General features: G+C 43.6%; 1 protein-coding gene across 2 annotated transcripts in view; it reads left to right on the forward strand.

Moving 5' to 3' along the window:
- Positions 1 to 1,247: 1,247 nt before the first annotated feature.
- Positions 1,248 to 24,890, forward strand: part of LOC124124060 (thialysine N-epsilon-acetyltransferase-like) — a 62,533-nt gene continuing 38,890 nt past the window's right edge. Inside the window, exons 1-5 of one of the 2 annotated variants that reach the window (XM_048390614.1) lie at positions 1,248 to 1,511; positions 5,665 to 5,716; positions 18,305 to 18,382; positions 18,690 to 18,835; positions 19,416 to 20,419. In XM_048390614.1, the coding sequence (XP_048246571.1) occupies positions 1,446 to 1,511; positions 5,665 to 5,716; positions 18,305 to 18,382; positions 18,690 to 18,835; positions 19,416 to 19,595 (522 nt within the window). In that variant the 5' untranslated portion in view covers positions 1,248 to 1,445 and the 3' untranslated portion in view covers positions 19,596 to 20,419. Of the gene's footprint in view, positions 1,512 to 5,664; positions 5,717 to 18,304; positions 18,383 to 18,689; positions 18,836 to 19,415; positions 20,420 to 24,890 lie in introns of those variants that run through there. The other variant, XM_046487182.2, reaches the window with a different exon arrangement.

Below are 24,890 nucleotides of genomic sequence, written 5' to 3' on the forward strand. Positions count from 1 at the left end.
TTGTATGTGTTTACATTCAAAACACATTTTTACATCGTACATGAGTCAAATTCACAAACCCACTCGTCAAATTGACTTGTCCTTTCACGATTTGTCTGTGGGATCGACATCGTCATAAAGTATAACGCATCACTTCACCTTGGACAGGCTGCTGAAGTTCCATGAGGGTCGCCCATTCACATCTCAGTTAGGATGACTGCTGTTGAACTTATCTAGTCAGTACTCTTTTACGTGTGTCTCTCTGTATCCTGTTACCAGGTATGGGGTTTGTCAGTCAAATGACCAAATCAAGTGGGTTTTTTTCAATAACAATACTTACACCATTTTATATGAAGTACAGCTACTTTTCCTCGTCAAAGTCGATCCCATCTTTCAATTCGATTAAGTCCAAATACTTGCTGAAAGGGAGAAAACCCTGTACAGAGCAATGGGATGCCGTCACAGGAGATGTATAATTCGTGTTTCCAAGCATCACGAGCTTCCCTTTTCCCGTCAAATTGCGTTACTTTGACATATGCTATTTTTATAGCCCTCTGACTCGCATTTATCAAATGAAGCCGGTAAAACATTCTTTTGTGATGCTGGTGGTTGATCGACAAGAGCGGGGGTCATATTAACTACATTATGGTATTTTTATGGTTTTGGTTTCATAAACTACATATGCTACCATGGTGAAGGGCTACCTATAGGGTAACACAAATGAAGGCTGACTCTTTACAGATTTATCCATTTCAATGCAATGGTGTAGGGTACCTCAGAGTCACTGTATCAGAAAGTCACCGGCCAAATTGTGAAATATGACTCAACAAACACAAGTCAATACTAATATATTTCACAAAAAATAACAACCACCTAGATATGCCAGCTTCAAAACCTTCTAATATGCCCTCATACAAAAACAGAGTCTGGATGAGACTTCGTCATTGAGCAACAACCACGCAATCAATGAAGTCACAGAACAGACCAGCAGACCCACTTTAATCACGTCTTTTAATCCGGTTGCCTGGATCTGACGTTTGTATGTATATAGATACGACCCCTCCTCGATGACACCGGGACACCCAATCATCTTTTATCCAGTCATCATCTCATCACCACAATCATCAAACGAAGCAACAGCAGCACAAACTATGGAAGCAATACCAAGTGTCGGATTCCAAGTACCGGTTTGAAACGAAGCATGGCAAACCAGTTGTGATAGTACCCTATTTGGATGGAGAATCGGTTATGAGTTGAGATAGCGCAGTGCCAATGGAACCGAGAAAGGAATATTTCGTTATGTTGGCGTTTGTACAAAGAGTTTAAGATCACTCATGTTTTAATGATGTTCAAAGAAATTTCTGTCAACATGAAATATTATACAAGAATCGGTGACTAAAGCGTTACATCGAAGTTTGCCAGTTACGGAAAAGGACGAATGATAACGAAATGTCTCATTTTCAAGTATGGCCGAGTTTATAGTTAGGGATGCTCGCGTCGATGATTGCGATGAAATACTGCGACTTATTAAGGTGAGAGAGTTGTAGGTGATAGATGAAGACATTTTGCGACTTAATAAGGGGCAAGAGTTGAAGGTGGTATAAGACATACATATTATGGCGGGAGATCAAGTTGTAGGCGATGGACGATGACATACTGTGATTTATAAGATGAGGGAGTTGTTATGTGGTAGGCGATTTCATACTGCGACTTTAAGACCGTAAAGGTGGACATGGTCAGACTGGGCTGTAGAAGGTGGTCATGATCGGATGGGATTGTAGAAGGTGGACATGATCAGATGGGATTGTAGAAGGTCGACATGCTAAGATGGGATTGAAGAAGGTGGACATGATCAGATGGGACTGGAGAAGGTGGACATGATCAGATGGGACTGAAGAAGGTGGACATGATCAGATGGGACTGAAGAAGGTGGACATGATCAGATGGGATTGTAGAAGGTGGACATGATCAGATGGGACTGGAGAAGGTGGACATGATCAGATGGGACTGGAGAAGGTGGACAAGGAGAAGTTGGGACTGGAGAAGGTGGACATGATGAGATGGGACTGGAGAAGGTGGACAAGGAGAAGTTGGGACTGGAGAAGGTGGACATGATCAGATGGGACTGGAGAAGGTGGACATGATCAGATGGGACTGAAGAAGGTGGACATGATCAGATGGGACTGAAGAAGGTGGACATGATCAGATGGGATTGTAGAAGGTGGACATGATCAGATGGGACTGGAAAAGGTGGACATGATCAGATGGGACTGGAGAAGGTGGACAAGGAGAAGTTGGGACTGGAGAAGGTGGACATGATGAGATGGGACTGGAGAAGGTGGACAAGGAGAAGTTGGGACTGGAGAAGGTGGACATGATCAGATGGGACTGGAGAAGGTGGACATTATCAGATGGGATTGTAGAAGGTGGACATGATCAGATGGGACTGGAGAAGGTGGACATGATCAGATGGGACTGGACGAGGTGGACATGGTCAGATGAGATTGTAGAAGGTGGACATGATCAGATTGGACTGGAGAAGGTGGACATGGTCAGATGGGACTGGAGAAGGTGGACATGATCAGATGGGACTGTAGAAGTTGGACATGATCAGATGGGACTGAAGAAGGTGGACATGGTCATATGGGACTGGAGAAGGTGGACATGATCATATGGGAGTGAAGAAGGTTGATATGATCAGATGGGACGCGAGAAGGTGGACATGATCAGATGGGACTGAAGAAGGTGGACATTATCAGATTGGACTGTAGAAGGTGGACATGATCAGATGGGACTGAAGAAGGTGGACATTATCAGATTGGACTTGAGAGGGAGGACATGATCAGATGGGACTGGAGAAGGTGGACATGATCAGATGGGACTGGAGAAGGTGGACATTTTCAGATGGGACTGAAGAAGGTGGACATGATCAGATGGGACTGGAGAAGATGGACATGCTCAGATGGGACTGGAGAAGGTGGACATGGTCAGAGGGGACTGGATAAGGTGGACATGATCGGATGGGATTGGAGAAGGTTGACATGTTTAGATGGGACTGGAGAAGGTGGACATGATCAGATGGGACTGGAGAAGGTCGACATGATGAGATGGGACTGGAGAAGGTGGACATGATCAGATGGGAGTGAAGAAGGTTGATATTATCAGATGGGACGCGAGAAGGTGGACATGATCAGATGGGACTGAAGAAGGTGGACATTATCAGATTGGACTGGAGAAGGTGGACATGATCAGATGGGACTGGAGAAGGTGGACATTATCAGATTGGACTTGAGAAGGAGGACATAATCAGATGGGACTGGAGAAGGTGGACATGATCAGATGGGACTGGAGAAGGTGGACATTATCAGATGGGACTGGAGAAGGTGGACATTATCAGATGGGACTGAAGAAGGTTGACATGATCAGATGGGACGCGAGAAGGTGGACATGATCAGATGGGACTGGAGAGGGTGTGTATAAGTATAAATTAGACAAATATTGATATTGGGACACAAACTATATGGAATGGAACTTCTGTATTGCTTATCGAGGGGTTGCTGAAAGGTTCTGAGCCTGACTGGGAATGATGTACAGTCCGCCATTAACAGCATGTATTACGTACAACAGTTTCCATGCTTACAGGCAGCACATTTCTGCAGGCATCAATAGTAGGTATTCTCTGTTGCTGAACATAATTTGCTACAACACTGTCATCAAGTATCTTAAACTGAAAGGGTCATACAAAACACAGCTGCACGTATTGTTACGAGAAATTCAAAATGGACTCCTGCTACTTCTTCTCTGATGCCGCTACTTTGGTTACCCCTCAAAGTGAGAATAGATTTTAAACTACTGACATAAGCCTACAAATGCTTTAATGAATCAGCCCCATGGTATATGATGGAACTTTTGCCAAAATACTAGCCATCCAGGTCTCTCCGTTCTGAAAGTGAACACTTGCTGCAAGTGACAGAAACCCGCTTGAAGACTTTTGGTCACAGGTCTTTCCAATAGTATGATTAGAACAGTCTACCAACAGAACTTAAACTCTCACCACCATTCAAGGCTCATCTAAAGAACTACCTTTTCAACCAGTACTATTCAACCTGAAATCAACACCCTCGCCTTGACTTTTCCTTGCTGTAGCACAACTTGCTTCAACATATAAAGCCACGAGCATGATTTCAGTGAATGGAATCTGGCGCATTATAAATGAACCAGGCTTGTCAAACATAACGGCAGTTTTCCCGAGGCAAGGGAGTCCAGTTTCCACCCTTGCCGAACGTGGCTGAAATTAGCTATTAGCTATAACCAGTAGCTATTACAAGTCATGTCCCTTCTATGTCCCTCCTAATGACCAATCATATTCCATAACTCATATTGTGGTGCCCAGTCAAGACCATCTGATCGCTGATCAAGATCTAATTTGTAATAAAAAGTGTCTTACCTTGCAAAGTGCATCAGATCAGGTGTGCACCTTCATTAATGACATGAAAAGATATGGTAAATATCTGTCGACGCCTAGTTGACGGTACACATCTTTTGCAAATCCTTCAGTCGACAGAAATCTGCACGTTAAAATCCATGTTGCTTACAAACCGGATGTCGATTTCGTTACGCGATTTTGATTGGACTATGCATAGACTCGTTAGTCCAGCCAAAATGTAACCCAAAAATTCCGGCCTAATTCGGCAAGGGTGGAAACTGGACGTTTATAGTCGGTTAACTTCCTTGCCTCGGGAAGATGCATAACGGCACGTTGGGTTCCAAGGCTTCTGATTCCTGATCAGAAACACTCCAGGTTCATCACTCTTGTGAGGTTTTACATAGTTTCCAAGAACTCCCAGCTGATTTTGTAGAGGGATTTGTAACCTTACCTGGATGAGTCTTGGGTACACCACTGTCAACAAGTGACAGTCAACGCAGTTGAAACATTTAGCGTATCCTCCTCCGGGGAAGGCAAAGTCTGTTCCAACAACCGGCAAGGCGATGTCTTCTGGGATTCCAAAGGAATGCAACTGGTGGAATACCTCCTAAGTGGTCAGACCATAAATGGCCAATATTATGCTCCTCTGGCTAAACGTCTTGGAAAACTCACTAAAGATGTGGTGTTGCCCCAAGACATGCAGTGCATCTGTGCTCAAGTCTGTTGTCTCCATTCCTGCAGGGCATGACTGTTGCTTTGAACTCATTGACCATATGTGGCACCGTCAGTTTTCCACCACTTCCCACACTCGAAGAATTAATTGCCTGGTAAGTATTATGCAAATTTTATGATGATGACGTCATATCTGCTGTGGTGTAAGTGTTACACCACCAGGAGGTATCCCACAACAGTGAGAACCAGGTACTCCAGTATCGTTGGCAGAAGTGGGTGGACCTCGAGAGGGGATTATGTTGAAAAATAATTAGCAACTAAGTACATCCATTGTTCGGCCCAGAACGTTTTAGTCACCGCTCGTAGCATTGCCCCACATGTGACTCAAAGACATCTTAAACTGATTGGCCCTGAAGGGGTGGTATATTTGCCCTTGTCTTGGTTTGTGTAATTGTCCCCCAAGTGATCCATAGCTACATTCAATTTCAGAGTAATGTATACATCTGATGTATTAGCCCCCAATATATGAGTATGGAAGTCAATATCGTGTATGAAGCTCACTGAAGTATCGTTGTGTTACGTTACAGGGCTTGGCGGAGTTTGAGAAGAAGCTGCACCTTTTGCGGACTGATACAGAGAGTAAGTTGACATCTAGATTAACTGCGTCATATAAAGAAAATATTACATAAGAAACACTGAAGACAATATTGTCAAAAGTGGAATCCTTTTTGGTCTTTACCAGTACCTGGGCTGTTGATGTTCACACTAAACTAATGTCATCAAAACTGTTACCACAAGATATAATGGTTGATAAGCACAAATAAGACATGACTTTAACGCTGAGAAAGTATTGCAAGTATATATGCACATACACTGTAACTTGGGACATAGCAGAAGTAGGGGATATCGAAAATCATATCTGACTTCTGTCAGAAACAACATGCATATGTGGCCTATTTTGTGTTGCTACTTGGTGATAACGGAAAGCTCCTATACGCACCTTTCACTGCGCGTGCATCTTGTGACGGTCCTTTGCACGTGTAAAATATGCATTTAGGGATTTTGCTCTTGTATTGGAAGCTTAATTAAGGCAGTGTGAATCCAGCTGGCCGAAGAGGCTTGATGACAGCACGGTTACAGCACGCACCTGATCATCGTTTGGTGTCCAATGTCTAATGCTAGGCATGCTTCAGATTGGTAGAAGTCAGCATATTGTACACTTAATGTGTTCTCAGTCTGTGATTAGCAGACACATTTATACGTTGAACCAGTACTGTAGAGCTACAGCAGTCATCCAGGGTCGTTTCATCAGGATCCGTCTCGCCAACAGCATCTCATTTCATCTGAATCTATGTTGGATCTGTGTTGGAACTGGATCTCGATGACCACGTGTAACCCCACTTTGACCGATCACCTCAATGCGGCTGATGTAGGGGGAATAGCCGATGGTCATGTGACCTCTGTCGAATCCAGATTGAGTCTTGACCTCCTTGAACGGCGTACTCGTGTTTGGAAATGTGCCATAGAACGTTAGCGGACGTCACTGTCTGTCCATCAGTATTGCGTTGATGATATTGCCTTGGTATCAGAATGATGGACAGAACGCCATTACACAGCGGCCAGGGGAGCGTCACAGGACAGTATTACCGTGACAACACAGCTCTGCCTATCGGACTAACATCTGGTGTTGACATGTTGTCTTTCATGATGACAATGGACGTGTCCATCATGGTCGGACTGTCACTGCATAATCGAAACAGCAACACCACCACATAACACAAATCGCAATTTCCTCCACCGACCGCGTATGGAACACCATCGGAACACCTCAACATCGCCTCCGCCGTTTTCACTTTCAGAAGAGTTGGACAAGACATCCCAAAAGACCAGAGGCCAGTTTACCAGAAACATGCCACGTCGCATCAACAACTGCTTGTTGTATTCCTGATTGGCACTCATGTAAAATGCGTGTTTTAGAATGCATCATTTGCATCTCGTTTGATGAACCGTTTTCCACTCAATTTCCCTCTTGAATACTTGATTCCTTGGAGAGGCATTAAGAAGTTGGATTAGTTACTTGATAACGGTGTTAGAACCTCCACCGAAATGTCTCTCCCACTTGTAAAAATGAAATTGTTCATTCATACATGTATATCATAATCTTACCTTAATGTTAACAGCCACTCATAAACAGCATGGGACACCTCTACATATTGGATATGCTCTACTTTCTTAATAGTATATGAAGTATATGTGTTAGAGAAAGTGTAGCATAAAGTGTATAAACTACACAGTACAGACATACGACAGCACTGTTATGTGGCTACATGTTATGCGTCTACATGTTATGCGTCTACATGCTATGTGGCTACATGTTATGCGTCTACATGTTATGCGTGTACATGTTATGCGTCTACATGTTATGCGTCTACATGTTATGTGGCTACATGTTATGCGTCTACATGTTATGCGTCTACATGTTATGTAGCTACATGTTATGCGTCTACATGTTATGCGTGTACATGTTATCTGTCTACATGTTATGTGGCTACATGTTATGCGTCTGCATGTTATGTGGCTACATGTTATGTGTCTACATGTTATGTGGCTACATGTTATGCGTCTACATGTTATGCGTCTACATGTTATGCGTGTACATGGTATGCGTCTACATGTTATGCGTCTACATGTTATGCGTGTACATGGTATGCGACTACATGTTATGTGTCTACATGTTATGTGTCTACATGTTATGTGTCTACATGTTATGTGTCTACATATTATGTGTCTGCATGTTATGTGTCTGCATGTTATGTGGCTACATGTTATGTGTCTACATGTTATGTGTCTACATATTATGTGTCTGCATGTTATGTGTCTACATGTTATGCGGCTACATGTTATGTGTCTACATGTTACGCGTCTACATGTTATGTGTCTACATGTTATGTGTCTACATGTTATGCATCTACATGTTATGTGGCTACATGTTATGTGTCTACATGTTATGTGTCTACATGTTATGTGTCTGCATGTTATGTGTCTACATGTTATGTGTGTACATGTTATGCATCTACATTTTATGTGGCTACATGTTATGTGTCTACATGTTATGCGTCCACATGTTATGTGTCTACATGTTATGCGTCTACATGTTATGCGTCTACATGTTATGTGTCTACATGTTATGTGGCTACATGTTATGTGTCTGCATGTTATGTGTCTGCATGTTATGCATCTACATGTTATGTGGCTACATGTTATGCGTCCACATGTTATATGTCTACATGTTATGCGTCTACATGTTATGCGTCTACATGTTATGTGTCTACATGTTATGTGGCTACATGTTATGTGTCTGCATGTTATGTGTCTGCATGTTATGTGTCTACATGTTATGTGTCTACATGTTATGTGTCTGGATGTTATGTGTCTACATGTTATGTGTCTACATGTTATGTGTCTACATGTTATGTGTCTGGATGTTATGTGTCTACATGTTATGCGTCTGCATGTTATGTGTCTGCATGTTATGCGTCTACATGTTATGTGTCTACATGTTATGTGTCTACATGTTATGTGTCGACATGTTATGTGTCTGCATGTTATGTGTCTACATGTTATGTGTCTGCATGTTATGTGTCTGCATGTTATGTGTCTGCATGTTATGTGTCTGCATGTTATGTGTCTGCATGTTATGTGTCTGCATGTTATGTGTCTACATGTTATGCGTCTACATGTTATGTGTCTGCATGTTATGTGTCTGCATGTTATGTGTCTGCATGTTATGTGTCTACATGTTATGCGTCTACATGTTATGTGTCTGCATGTTATGTGTCTACATGTTATGTGTCTGCATGTTATGCGTCTACATGTTATGCGTCTGCATGTTATGTGTCTACATGTTATGTGTCTACATGTTATGTGTCTACATGTTATGTGTCTGCATGTTATGTGTCTGCATGTTATGTGTCTACATGTTATGCGTCTGCATGTTATGTGTCTACATGTTATGTGTCTGCATGTTATATGTCCACATGTTATGTGTCTGCATGTTATGTGTCTGCATGTTATGTGTCTACATGTTATGTGTCTGCATGTTATGTGTCTACATGTTATGTGTCTGCATGTTATATGTCTACATGTTATGTGTCTGGATGTTATGTGTCGACATGTTATGTGTCTGCATGTTATGTGTCTACATGTTATATGTCTACATGTTATGTGTCTACATGTTATGTGTCTACATGTTATGTGTCTACATGTTATGCGTCTGCATGTTATGTGTCTACATGTTATGCGTCTACATGTTATGTGTCTGCATGTTATGTGTCTACATGTTATGTGTCTGGATGTTATGTGTCGACATGTTATGTGTCTGGATGTTATGCGTCTGCATGTTATGTGTCTGCATGTTATGTGTCTACATGTTATGTGACTACATGTTATGTGTCTACATGTTATGGGTCTATATGTTATGTGTCTACATGTTATGTGTCTACATGTTATGTGGCTACATGTTATTGGCTACATGTTATGCGTCTACATGTTATGTGGCTACATGTTATGTGGCTACATGTTATGTGTCTACATGTTATGTGTCTACATGTTATGTGGCTACATGTTATTGGCTACATGTTATGCGTCTACATGTTATGCGCCTACATGTTATGCGTGTACATGTTATGCGTCTACATGTTATGTGGCTACATGTTATGCGTGTACATGTTATGTGTCTACATGTTATGTGGCTACATGTTATGTGGCTACATGTTATGCGTGTACATGTTATGTGTCTACATGTTATGTGTCTACATTTTATGCGTCTACATGTTATGCGTGTACATGTTATGTGTGTACATGTTATGTGCTACATGTTATGCGTCTACATGTTATGCGTATCCATGTTATGCATATACATGTTATGTGGCTACATGTTATGCGTGTACATGTTATGTGTCTACATGTTATGCGTGTCCATGTTATGCGTGTACATGTTATGTGGCTACATGTTATGCGTGTACATGTTATGTGCTACATGTTATGCGTCTACATGTTATGCGTGTCCATGTTATGTGTCTACATGTTATGTGTCTACATGTTATGTGTCTACATGTTATGTGTCTACATGTTATGTGTCTACATGTTGTATGTCTACATGTTATGTGTCTACATGTTATGTGTCTACATGTTATGCGTCTACATGTTATGTGTCTACATGTTATGCGTCTACATGTTATGTGGCTACATGTTATGCGTCTACATGTTATGTGTCTGCATGTTATGTGTCTACATGTTATGTGTCTACATGTTATGCGTCTACATGTTATGTGGCCACATGTTATGCGTGTACATGTTATGCGTGTACATGTTATGTGTCTGCATGTTACATGTCTACATGTTATGTGTGTACATGTTATGCGTGTACATGTTATGCGTGTACATGTTATGCGTCTATATGTTATGTGGCTAAATGTTATGCGTGTACATGTTATGTGGCTACATGTTATGTCTGTACATGTTATGTGGCTACATGTTATGCGTGTACATGTTATGCGTGTAGTCCTGGTATGAGATATACTGTCTATAGATAGAGCATTGATCGCAGGTTCCAGGAGCGTATGTCTCGTGATACAGAAGATATGAATTCAGCCCATCTGCCAAGGCTCATATCCTCTACAATAGGGGTTATAAGTTTGACTTCGTCATCTGCACAGTCCTCAATACGCATGTATTGTTCGAGGTTTAAAGAGTCAAATAGATGTTCATAGAGGGTGTTCCTTGCATCATGTGTACAACATCGCACTCCTCATCACACATTAAACACTGTCCAGGTGTTATTGGTAGTGTTCCTAGTTTCACAAGTGCATACATTGGTCTAGTTGGTATATTGTACAGAATACACATATTCCACAGTCTATGAGGTACAAGCTTACTGTGAATTTTAATAAATCTGTTTAATTCAGGGTGATCTCGCAGACTCGTGTGCCAATGAGCAGTTTCATGTTCTGTTATTTTAGTCTGTACGGTTTTGTTCCACACATCCTTGGATGGAAACTGGTTAGTTTTCATAAAGTGAACTATTATGGACCATAATTCATATTTCTTTGCCACATTGAGTAGATCATGTGTTACAGACTTTCTTTTGTCACTGCCTCTTATATATTGAGCACACTTGAAATAGAACACCTTTTTCGGGGCATATCTGTAGCTGCTTCTACACATCCTCTCAAGGAACATCAGCTACATTTTGTCAATCACAGATGTCATTGTCCACAATCCCAGCGTCTGAATAGTTGCAACGGTCGAAGATCTTACATGAAAATTTTGTACATTACGTGCAAAGTAGCGCTGGAGTTTTTCAATTTCATTGTGTTCTGTCTTGGACATATTTGACCACAGTTCACACGCGTAGAAGGCACCTGGAATTATTACTCTACGCCATATGTTCATACAGCAGACTGGGTTCAGACCACCTGCTCTTAGTCCAATATCTCTCAGGGAATTCAAATGCTTCCTCGCCTTGGCGCAAGCTCTCCTGGTCCTTTCGGATTCTAAATGAGTACTGATAATAGAACCTGCATATATTGTGTTCGATTTCATTTCCAGTATATGGTTACCTAGTCTAAAAGAACATGGTTGGTTGATTTTGTTTCCACCTTTAAACACCAGAACACAGCTTTTGCTTGCATTATATGTCAATCTCCATTGGCAAGCATATTGATGTACAGTCTGTAAGGACATGCATATGCCACTACTTGTTGAGCTTATGAGAGTTGTGTCATCCGCGAGTAGGACAACTGGGAAGTGATCACGTCCAAGCATAACACCTTGTTTCAAATGGTCAAGGCGGATTATAAACTCGTTAATATACACAAGGAACACCCAGGCTGATAAGACACGTCCTTGTCCTACACCTTGTCCGATTGGGAACGTTCGACTTGTCTCACCGGCATATTTGACACATGCAGTAGATTCGTGATACGACTGCCGTATGATAGGCCAGGCTTTCCCTTGCACACCAAGGATGAATAATTTTAGGAGCAGTCCATTGTGCCAAATGCGATCAAACGCTTTCTCATTATCAAGAAACACAGTGTATACATTGGAAGACCTTTCCGTGTAGAAATATATGACTTCTTTGAGTATGTAGGTAGCTATGTGTGCACCGTGTTCTTGCCTGAAGCCACATTGTAATCTATGTGGGAAGTCGGGCTCCATATATTTGATATGTCTCTCAATTCTCTCTAATAGGATCTTTTCGAACAGTTTTCCCACCACGGACGTCAGAGTGATACCTCTGTAATTTGCAGGATCCGATCTGTCCTTATTGTTTCCTTTATATATTGGAATAATTGTTCCAGATCTCAACAGTGCAGGGCTGTAGCATGTTCGTATCATCATGTTAAACAGTTGGGTTAAGTGTTTTAGAAGCATATCTCCAGCGAAATAGATATGTTCATTTGTTATTTGGTCCGGTCCTGGTGATTTTCTCATTTTTAAGCTTTGTTTCAGTCGTTTTAGTTCGTGTATTTCTATGTCTCTCTTCAGTATAGGATCATCGTCCAGAAGTGGTATCTTTGAGATGTTGTTTATTCTAGAGTCCGTCTCAACACGAAAGTCGTTGTGAAACTCCGGACGGTCAAGAGGTGAAAATAAATCTGCAGCGTTCTTTGTACTTGAGGTGTGTATTTACAGTCTTAGATTGTCTTTGTTTCTTTACAGTCCTGTAGAATTCTGCAATATCTACTTCACATGCTGAGTTTATTTCAATATATTTTTCTTTATTCCATTGTCTTTTGCAACGTCGGAAGTCACATTTAGCCTGTTTGTATAGGGTATACGAGTCGTTACCGGCACCCCGAGGCCTGTCTTCTGCTGACCACAATCTTTTCGCCTGGCGCATCTTGTAATGATAGAGGTCAAGATTTGAACTCTTCCAGTAAGGTTTCAGATGAGCTCTATAGTGTCCACGTGGTATGAACTTAGCAGCAGTCGTGTTTAGTGCGCTGACAATCGAGTCAAAATAACTCTCTATTACATCAGCTCCTATATTCCCATTGTCAAGCATTACATCACCAAGCAATCTGTGAACCTCGGCTTCATACATACTTAGTTCAAAGTGACTAGCTTTTGTCCATTTGTGTGGAGTCGACGGCATGTCCGCTTTACATGAAGTGCTGTTTAGCTTGTCATCATGTATGGACACTATAACAGGGAAGTGATCAGACACATCGAAAGGAGTTGAATCATATATGCGTGTCTTGTTGACAGATAGTTGTAGATGTTGAGGTACAAATACATAGTCAATTATGGACGATTGTGTGAAGTTCTTGTTCCTCCATGTCATTAGTTGTCCTACTACTTTACCGCTGTCATAGGAAGATACCATATTCCGCACAGACAGATAATCTATGAGTAGGCGTGATCGATGCGAGTTTTGATTATTGGTTATGTCTGTGTTGAAGTCGCCGCACAGGATAGTATGACTGGTTTGTGAGAGTTCATCAACAATGTCGAATGTTTCCTACATGTTATGTGGCTACATGTCATGTGGCAACATGTTATGCGTCTACATGTTATGCGTCTACATGTCATTCGTCTACATGTTATGTAGCTACATGTTATGTGGCTACATGTTATGTGGCTACATGTCATGCGTCTACATGTCATGCGTCTACATGTTATGTGGCTACATGTTATGAGGCTACATGTTATGCGTCTACATGTTATGTGGCTACATGTTTTGTGGCTACATGTTATGCGTGTACATGTTATGCGTCTACATGTTATGTGGCTACATGTTATGCGTCTACATGTTATGTGGGTACATGTTATGTGGCTACATGTTATGCGTCTACATGTCATTCGTCTACATTTTATGTAGCTACATGTTATGTGGCTACATGTTATGTGGCTACATGTTATGTGGCTACATGTCATGCGTCTACATGTCATGCGTCTACATGTTATGTGGCTACATGTTATGTGGCTACATGTTATGCGTCTACATGTTATGTGGCTACATGTTTTGTGGCTACATGTTATGCGTGTACATGTTATGCGTCTACATGTTATGTGGCTACATGTTATGCGTCTACATGTTATGTGGGTACATGTTATGTGGCTACATGTTATGTGGCTACATGTTATGCGTGTACATGTTATGCGTCTACATGTTATGTGTCTACATGTTATGTGGCTACATGTTATGTGCTACATGTTATGCGTGTACATGTTATGCGTCTACATGTTATGTGGCTACATGTTATGCGTCTACATGTTATGCGCGTACATGTTATGCATGTACATGTTATGTGGCTACATGTTTTGCGTGTACATGTTATGTGGCTACATGTTATGCGTCTACATGTTATGCGTGTACATGTTATGCGTGTTTATGTTTTGTGGCTACATGTTATGTGGCTACATGTTACTTGTCTACATGTTATGTGGCTACATGTTATGCGTCTACATGTGCGTCTACAGTGTCAAGTAAAACACAGCTGGACCACAGTGTTTAGTATGACACAGCTGGACCACAGTGTTTAGTAAGACACAGCTGGACCACAGTGTTTAGTAAGACACAGCTGGACCACAGTGTTTAGTAAGACACAGCTTGACCACAGTGTTTAGTAAGACACAGCTGGACCACAGTGTTTAGTAAGACACAACTGGACCACAGTGTTTAGTAAGACACAGCTGGACCACAGTGTTTAGTAAGACAAAGCTGGACCACAGTGTTTACTAAGACACAACTGGACCACAGTGTTTGGTAAGACACAGCTGGACCACAGTGTTTAGTAAGCCTCAGCTGGACCACAGTGTTTAGTAAGACAAAGCAGGACCACAGTGTTTACTAAGACACCACTGGACCACAGTGTTTAGTAAGACACAACTGGACCACAGTGTTTAGTAAGACACAACTGGACCACAGTGTTTAGTAAGACAAAGCTGGACCTCAGTGTTTAGTAAGACAAAGCTGGACCACAGTGTTTAGTAAGACACAGCTGGACCACAGTGTTTAGTAAGACACAACTGGACCACAGTGTTTAGTAAGACACAACTGGACCACAGTGTTTAGTAAGACACAGCTGGACCACAGTGTGTAGTAAGACACAGCTGGACCACAGTGTTTAGTAAAACACAGCTGGACCACAGTGTTTAGTAAGACACAACTGGACCACATTGTTTAGTAAGACACAGCTGGACCTCAGTGTTTAGTAAGACACAGCTGGACCACAGTGTTTAGTAAGGCACAGCTGGACCACAGTGTTTAGTAAGACACAACTGGACCACAGTGTTTAGTAAGACACAATTTGACCACAGTGTTTAGTAAGACACAGCTGGACCACAGTGTTTAGTAAGACACAACTGGACCACAGTGTTTAGTAAGACACAACTGGACCACAGTGTTTAGTAAGACACAGCTGGACCACAGTGTTTAGTAAGACACAACTGGGCCACAGTGTTTAGTAAGACACAACTGGACCACAGTGTTTAGTAAGACAAAGCTGGACTACAGTGTTTAGTAAGACACAGCTGGACCACAGTGTTTAGTAAGACACAACTGGACCACAGTGTTTAGTAAGACAAAGCTGGACCACAGTGTTTAGTAAGACACAACTGGACCACAGTGTTTACTAAGACACAACTGGACCACAGTGTTTAGTAAGACACAGCTGGACCACAGTGTTTAGTAAGACACAGCTGGACCACAGTGTTTAGTAAGACACAACTGGACCACAGTGTTTAGTAAGACACAATTTGACCACAGTGTTTAGTAAGACACAGCTGGACCACAGTGTTTAGTAAGACACAACTGGACCACAGTGTTTAGTAAGACACAGCTGGACCACAGTGTTTCGTAAGACACAACTGGGCCACAGTGTTTAGTAAGACACAACTGGACCACAGTGTTTAGTAAGACAAAGCTGGACTACAGTGTTTAGTAAGACACAGCTGGACCACAGTGTTTAGTAAGACACAACTGGGCCACAGTGTTTAGTAAGACAAAGCTGGACCACAGTGTTTACTAAGACACAACTGGACCACAGTGTTTACTAAGACACAACTGGACCACAGTGTTTAGTAAGACACAGCTGGACCACAGTGTTTAGTAAGACACAGCTGGACCACAGTGTTTAGTAAGACACAACTGGACCACAGTGTTTAGTAAGACACAGCTGGACCACAGTGTTTAGTAAGACACAACTGGACCACATTGTTTAGTAAGCCTCAGCTGGACCACAGTGTTTAGTAAGACACAGCTGGACCACAGTGTTTAGTAAGACACAGCTGGACCACAGTGTTAAGTAAGACACAACTGGACCACAGTGTTTAGTAAGACACAACTGGACCACAGTGTTTAGTAAGACACAACTGGGCCACAGTGTTTAGTAAGACACAACTTGACCACAGTGTTTAGTAAGACACAGCTGGACCACAGTTTTTAGTAAGACACAACTGGACCACAGTGTTTAGTAAGACACAGCTGGACCACAGTGTTTAGTAAGACACAACTGGACCACAGTGTTTAGTAAGCCTCAGCTGGACCACAGTGTTTAGTAAGACACAACTGGACCACAGTGTTTAGTAAGACACAGCTGGACCACAGTCTTTAGTAAGACACAACTGGACCACAGTGTTTAGTAAGACACAACTGGACCACAGTGTTTAGTAAGACACAGCTGGACCACAGTGTTTAGTAAGACACAACTGGGCCACAGTGTTTAGTAAGACACAACTGGACCACAGTGTTTAGTAAGACACAGCTGGACCACAGTGTTTAGTAAGACACAACTGGACCACAGTGTGTAGTAAGACACAGGTGGACCACAGTGTTTAGTAAAACACGGCTGGAAGAGTGTGTAAACTGCTGTCATTGACCTATAATGGAAAGAGAAGCTTCATGTACTATTTCTTAATACAAATTACTGAATGTCTCTGTTTACAAGACCACTGCACGAGATTTAATAAACACTGCAACGTACCTGAGTATTTATACAAAGCAAACAAGCTAAATGGCCCAATGATTTTGATATGTGTCCCATCTTAAGACCCTCACAGTTACACCCAGGTGTTTTCGAAACCTTATATCAACGCCTTTAGGTCAGCATCTTCGGGGAACTTAATGTGAGGGGGACCCATTTCATCCGCAAGTGCAGTACACACATTTCTCGTACACATTTCCCCACCGTTGACTTCCCTACTCCAAATAGGTTCCCCACAGTTGGGCACTCATCTTACGATGCCAGCCAATATATTGCTATGGCAACCTGTTGTCCAGCGCAAGTGTTTTTCTGATGACAGTTGACTATGCTGGTAGAGCCGTAGTGAGTTATTGACACATGAATTAAATGTTTCCCTTGTCATTCTAATATTCATCACACTGACTATCGGTGAAAGTTTCTTTCACAATTTCATTCCCCCTCTGTCGTGATCTAGGCCTTGTTCAAACGCTCCGTTCCTGTGTTAGTCCTGACGTTAAACCAGCACATAGGAAATAGGAGAAACGTCTTCTGAGCCTTGATACTGCCAGTCGTGCCATTACGACAGACCAAGAAGAAATCGTCGATTCTCTTGTTTTAAGGGGAGCAAAACGTGGAGTTGCACACGACACTAATAAAACATGTGAACGCAAAATATCTATACTTTTACATACATAAATAGATTGACTCCACAATTACATATACCCCTGTGTATGTCTGTCCATGTGAACAGGGTATGGGATATGTATAAACGGGTACTAATACATCATATCTGTAGTTATTCTACCTATCATTCAGACACTTAAATGTGTGGACAAAACGTTGCAACAAAATCACCTTGTTATTCAGACGAATCCTTGTCCAGCAGAACTGCATGTACTTCATCTGTATGTACTCGATACCACAGCGTGGTTTATCCAGGACAACAGTAACTGTTAACTACTTTGTGCCGATATCTCCATTTTTCACATGTTGATGGTACGATTAATTAAATGCATATGGTTTACATATACCTATATCTGAGAATGGAGAATGGATACATATACATGTATATTGTTTGAATATTTAGTGTGTTTTCAAGTCTTGGTTATTTCCTACAGCTTTTATTAGACTCACTGAACCTGCATGCAAATGGACTTTGAACATCCTGTCTAGCATCCAGATAGTGTCTATCAATGATCATATCTCTGCTTTTGTGGTGATCAAGTGTGCGAAAAGATGAACCTTTCTATAACAGCTTTGAAAAGGAACGGCTTTGGTGAGGATAAAGTGTTCCACTGTTTTGTTGCTGAAGCGAGGGACAACAAAGGAACAGGTCAGTGATTACAAGACATGACCTGATGTGGTATCTCCAGTTGGTGTGGTGTGCACAATATCAGATAGCAGATTGTTCAGAACGCTGTCGGATCCACAATATAGAAACTCAGCTAATGATCTCTGTCAGACTGCATCACACACTCCCATCAGTTTTACAACGTCCTTTATTTGCGTTTTACAATTTCACCACCTTGACTAAAATTAACTCAATTTGCTCATATATTAATTATTATTTGGAATTATGTTGCATGTTGAAACATGTTTCCTTTATTTGCGTATTTTGATATTTGACCCTGCTGTTTCAGACAGACCCCTGCTTGTAGGCTACCTGTTGTATGTGTGGTGTTTCTTCTCACTGTCTGGGCGTGTTTTGTACGTGGAGGATCTCTATGTTGATGAAGACTACAGGAGGAAGGGCGTTGGGTCAGCACTGTGGGCCTGTGCAATGAAGGTGCGGACACAACCTCATTCCTCACCCGTTTGCTTTCCTTCTCCAGTAGAATACGTCCCCATCAGCCAGGCTTGTCTTATGAGGTGACGGAATAGATCCGTTGGTCAGGCTCGATACCTGGTTTATTTCTTGGCATCGTATCTGACTACGTGGGACTTTGCTCATAATACCAATCATTGGTTTATCTGGTCCAGTCCCCGGAATATTTACAAGCGACCACCACATTGCTTAACTATTGCTGGGTGTCACTGGCGTTAAACAACAAATAGACAAAGTTACTTGCTCTCAAATAATTGTTTGTCCAAGACATTTGTAGTAATACGATTTTATAGTTCCTATTGGTTGTTGTTAAAGTGTTAATTTTGAAGGAACGCATAACGATCTTTCAGGAGTATAATTGCAGTAGTGCACAATATAACGTCATATACAGCATGTTCAGTGAGTTAAGCGAACCTGTAGTCTACTGTCTACTGTCTACTCTACATGGACGTGTAACGTTCCTGATTCTTTGTAAAAATATGTAACACTCGAACGGGTCACAGCGCTTGTCATGTTTCCCTATACCGTGTGCACCTTGCAGGTCGCCTTGGACAAGCGCAGTGCACAGATGCAGTGGTGTGTGACCGGCTGGAATACATCCGCCATTAACTTCTACAAAACGTTAGGATCAGAGAATCTGGGGAAGAACGAGGAATATATCTCATTTATGCTGAACAAAGACTCTATGAAATCTGCATATTCCAGGATATCACGCGACTGACCTCGTCAGTGTTGGAGGTATACTTGCGAGGCCCTGTGTCCCAGGGGCCACTGGTCGTCATTTGTGTCTTGATTATCATATTTGGTTTTGTCAAGCAATCAGGTCAAGCAATCGCTCATCACACAGAAAGCCCGGGTTCGATTCCCAACATGGGTACAATGTCTGACACAAGCAGGTGAATCAGGACTACAGTACACCGACACAATCAGGTGACCCAGGGCCACATTACAATGAGACAATCAGGTCAATCAGGGCCACAGTGCACTGACACAATAAGGTGAATCAGGGCTAGAGTACACTGGCACAATCAGGTGAATCAGGATCACATTACACTGGCACAATCAGGTGACCCAGGGTAACAGTTCACTGACACAAACAGGTGAATCAGGGTCACAGTACACTGGCACAATCAGGTGAATCATGGCTACATTACACTGACACATTCAGGTGACTCGGGGCCACACTACACTGACACAATCGGGTGAACCAGGGTCAAACTACACTGACACAATCAGGTGACTCGGGGACACAGTACGCCGACACAATCAGGTGAATCAGGGCCATGGTACACTGACACAATCGGGTGAATCAGAGCCACTGTACACTGACACAATCAGGTGAATCAGAGCCACTGTACACTGACACAATCAGGCGACTTAAGGCCACGGTACGCTGACACAATCAGTTGAATCAGGACGACGGTACACTGACACAATCAGGTGAATTAGAGCCTAAGTACACTGACACAATCAGGTGAATCAGAGCCACAGTACACTGACACAATCAGGTGAATCAGGGCCACGGTACACTGACACAATCGGGTGAATCAGAGCCACAGTACACTGACACAATCAGGTGAATCAGAGCCAGAGTACACTGACACAATCAGGTGAATCAGAGCCACTATACACTGACACAATCAGGTGACTCGGGGCCACAGAACACTGACACAATCAGGTGACCCAGGGCCACAGTACACTGAAACAATCAGGTGACTTGGTGCCACAGTACACTGACACAATCGGGTGAATCAGAGCCACTGTACACTGACACAATCAGGTGAATCAGAGCCACTGTACACTGACACAATCAGGCGACTCAGGGTCGCACTACAATGACACAATCAGGTGACTCGGGGACACAGTACGCTGACACAATCAGTTGAATCAGGACGACGGTACACTGACACAATGAGGTGAATCAGAGCCACAGTACACTGACACAATCAGGTGACGCAGGGCCACGGTACGCTGACACAATCAGGTGAATCAGGGCCACAGTACACTCACATAATCAGGTGACTCGGGGCCACAGTCCGTGACATAATCAGGTGACTCGGGGCCACAGTACACTGACACAATCAGGTGACTCAGGGTGATAGTACACTGACACAATCAGGTGACGCAGGGCCACGGTACGCTGACACAATCAGGTGAATCAGGGCCACAGTACACTGACACAATCAGGTGACTCGGTGCCACACTACACTGACACAATCGGGTGAATGAGGGCCACAGTACACTGACACAATCGGGTGACGCAGGGCCACGGTACGCTGACACAATCAGGTGAATCAGGGTCACAATACACTGACACAATCGGGTGAATCAGAGCCACACTACACTGACACAATTGGGTGACTCGGGCCACAGTACACTGACACAATCAGGTGAATCAGAGCCACAGTACACTGACACAATCAGGTGAATCAGGGTCACAGTACACTGACACAATCGGGTGAATCAGAGCCACAGTACACTGACACAATCGGGTGAATCAGAGCCACAGTACACTGACACAATCAGGTTAATCAGGGCCACAGTAAACTGACACAATCAGGTGACGGAGGGCCACAGTACACTGACACAATCAGGGGACACAGTACACTGACACAATCAGGTGAATCAGGGCCACAGTACACTGACACAATCAGGTGACTCGGGGCCACAGTTCACTGACACAATCAGGTGACTCGGAGCCACAGTACGCTGACACAATCAGGTGAATCAGGGCCACAGTACGCTGACATAATCGGGTGAATCAGAGCCACAGTACACTGACACAATCGGGTGAATCAGAGCCACAGTACACTGACACAATCAGGTGAATCAGGGCCACAGTACACTGATACAATCAGGTCACTCGGGGCCACAGTACACTGACACAATCAGGTGAAACAGGGCCACAGTACACTGACACAATCAGGTGAATCAGAGCCACAGTGCACTGACACAATCGGTTGAATCAGAGCCACAGTACACTGACACAATCAGGTGAATCAGGGCCACAGTACACTGACACAATCAGGTGAATCAGAGCCACTCTACACTGCCACAACCAGGTGAATCAAAGCCATGGAACACTGACACAATCAGGTGACTTAGGGTCAAAGTACACTGACACAATCAGGTGAATCAGGGTCACAGTACACTGACACAATCAGGTGACTCAGTGTCACGTTACACAGACACAATCAGGCGACTCAGTGCCACGTTACACAGACAGAATCAGGTGAATCAGGGCCACAGTACACTGACACAATCAGGTGAATCAGAGCCACAGTACACTGACAGAATCGGTTGAATCAGAGCCACAGTACACTGACACAATCAGGTGAATCAGAGCCACTATACACTGACACAATCAGGTGACTCCGGGCCACATAACACTGACACAATCAGGTGACCCAGGGCCACAGTACACTGAAACAATCAGGTGACTTGGTGCCACAGTACACTGACACAATCAGGTGAATCAGAGCCACACTGACACAATCGGGTGAATCAGAGCCACTGTACACTGACACAATCGGGTGAATCAGAGCCACAGTACACTGACACAATCAGGTTAATCAGGGCCACAGTAAACTGACACAATCAGGTGACGGAGGGCCACAGTACACTGACACAATCAGGGGACACAGTACACTGACACAATCAGGTGAATCAGGGCCACAGTACACTGACACAATCAGGTGACTCGGGGCCACAGTTCACTGACACAATCAGGTGACTCGGAGCCACAGTACGCTGACACAATCAGGTGAATCAGGGCCACAGTACGCTGACATAATCGGGTGAATCAGAGCCACAGTACACTGACACAATCGGGTGAATCAGAGCCACAGTACACTGACACAATCAGGTGAATCAGGGCCACAGTACACTGATACAATCAGGTCACTCGGGGCCACAGTACACTGACACAATCAGGTGAAACAGGGCCACAGTACACTGACACAATCAGGTGAATCAGAGCCACAGTACACTGACAGAATCGGTTGAATCAGAGCCACAGTACACTGACACAATCAGGTGAATCAGGGCCACAGTACACTGCCACAACCAGGTGAATCAAAGCCACTGAACACTGACACAATCAGGTGACTTAGGGTCAAAGTACACTGACACAATCAGGTGAATCAGGGTCACAGTACACTGACACAATCAGGTGACTCAGTGTCACGTTACACAGACACAATCAGGTGACTCAGTGCCACGTTACACAGACAGAATCAGGTGAATAAGGGCCACAGTACACTGACACAATCAGGTGAATCAGAGCCACAGTACACTGACAGAATCGGTTGAATCAGAGCCACAGTACCCTGACACAATCAGACGAATCAGGGACACAGTACACTGACACAATCAGACGAATGAGGGTCACAGTACACTGACACAATCGGGTGAACCAGAGCCACTGTACACTGACACAATCAGGTTACTTAGGGTGAAAGTACACTGACACAATCAGGTGACTCGGGGTCAAAGTACACTGACACAATCAGGTGAATCAGGGTCACAGTACACTGACACAATCAGGTGATTCGGGGCCACAGTACACTGACACAATCAGGTGACTCGGGGCCACAGTACACTGACAGAATCGGACGAATGAGGGTCACAGTACACTGACACAATGAGGTGAATCAGGGCCACAGTACACTGACACAATCAGGTGAATCAGAGCCACTGTATTCTGCCACAATCAGGTGAATCAAAGCCACTGTACACTGACACAATCAGGTTACTTAGGGTGAAAGTACACTGACACAATGAGGTGACTCGGGGTCAAAGTACACTGACACAATCAGGTGAATCAGGGCCACAGTACACTGACACAATCAGGTGATTCGGGGCCACAGTACACTGACACAATCAGGTGACTTGGGGCCACAGTACACTGATACAATCAGGTGACGGAGGGCCACAGTACACTGACACAATCAGGCGACTCAGTGCCACGTTACACAGACACAATCAGGCGACTGAGTGCCACGTTACACAGACACAATCAGGTGAAATCAGGGCCACGTTACACAGACACAATCAGGTAAATCAGGGCCACGTTACACAAACACAATCAGGTGAATCAGGGCCACGTTACACAGACACAATCAGGTGAAATCAGGGCCACGTTACACAGACACAATCAGGTGAATCAGGGCCACGTTACACAGACACAATCGGGTGAATCAGGGCCACGTTACACAGACACAATCGGGTGAATCAGGGCCACGTTACACAGACACAATCGGGTGAATCAGGGCCACGTTACACAGACACAATCGGGTGAATCAGGGCCACGTTACACAGACACAATCAGGTGAATCAGGGCCACGTTACACAGACACAATCAGGTGAATCAGGGCCACGTTACACAGACACAATCAGGTGAATCAGGGCCACGTTACACTGACACAATCTTGTGAATCAGGGCCACGTTACACAGACACAATCGGGTGAATCAGGGCCACGTTACACAGACACAATCGGGTGAATCAGGGCCACGTTACGCAGACACAATCAGGTGAATCAGGGCCACGTTACACAGACACAATCAGGTGAATCAGGGCCACGTTACACAGACACAATCAGGTGAATCAGGGCCACGTTACACAGACACAATCAGGTGAATCAGTGCCACGTTACACTGACACAATCAGGTGAATCAGGGCCACGTTACACAGACACAATCAGGTGAATCAGGGCCACGTTACACAGACACAATCAGGTGAATCAGTGCGACGTTACACAGACACAATCAGGTGAATCAGGGCCACGTTACACTGACACAATCTTGTGAATCAGGGCCACGTTACACAGACACAATCAGGTGAATCAGGGCCACGTTACACAGACACAATCAGGTGAATCAGGGCCACGTTACACAGACACAATCAGGTGAATCAGGGCCACGTTACACAGACACAATCAGGTGAATCAGGGCCACGTTACACAGACACAATCAGGTGAATCAGGGCCACGTTACACAGACACAATCAGGTGAATC

This window comes from Haliotis rufescens, unplaced genomic scaffold (genome assembly GCF_023055435.1).
Source record: "Haliotis rufescens isolate VD_foot unplaced genomic scaffold, xgHalRufe1.0.p SCAF_9, whole genome shotgun sequence".
In the NCBI taxonomy this organism is placed as follows: domain Eukaryota; kingdom Metazoa; phylum Mollusca; class Gastropoda; order Lepetellida; family Haliotidae; genus Haliotis; species Haliotis rufescens.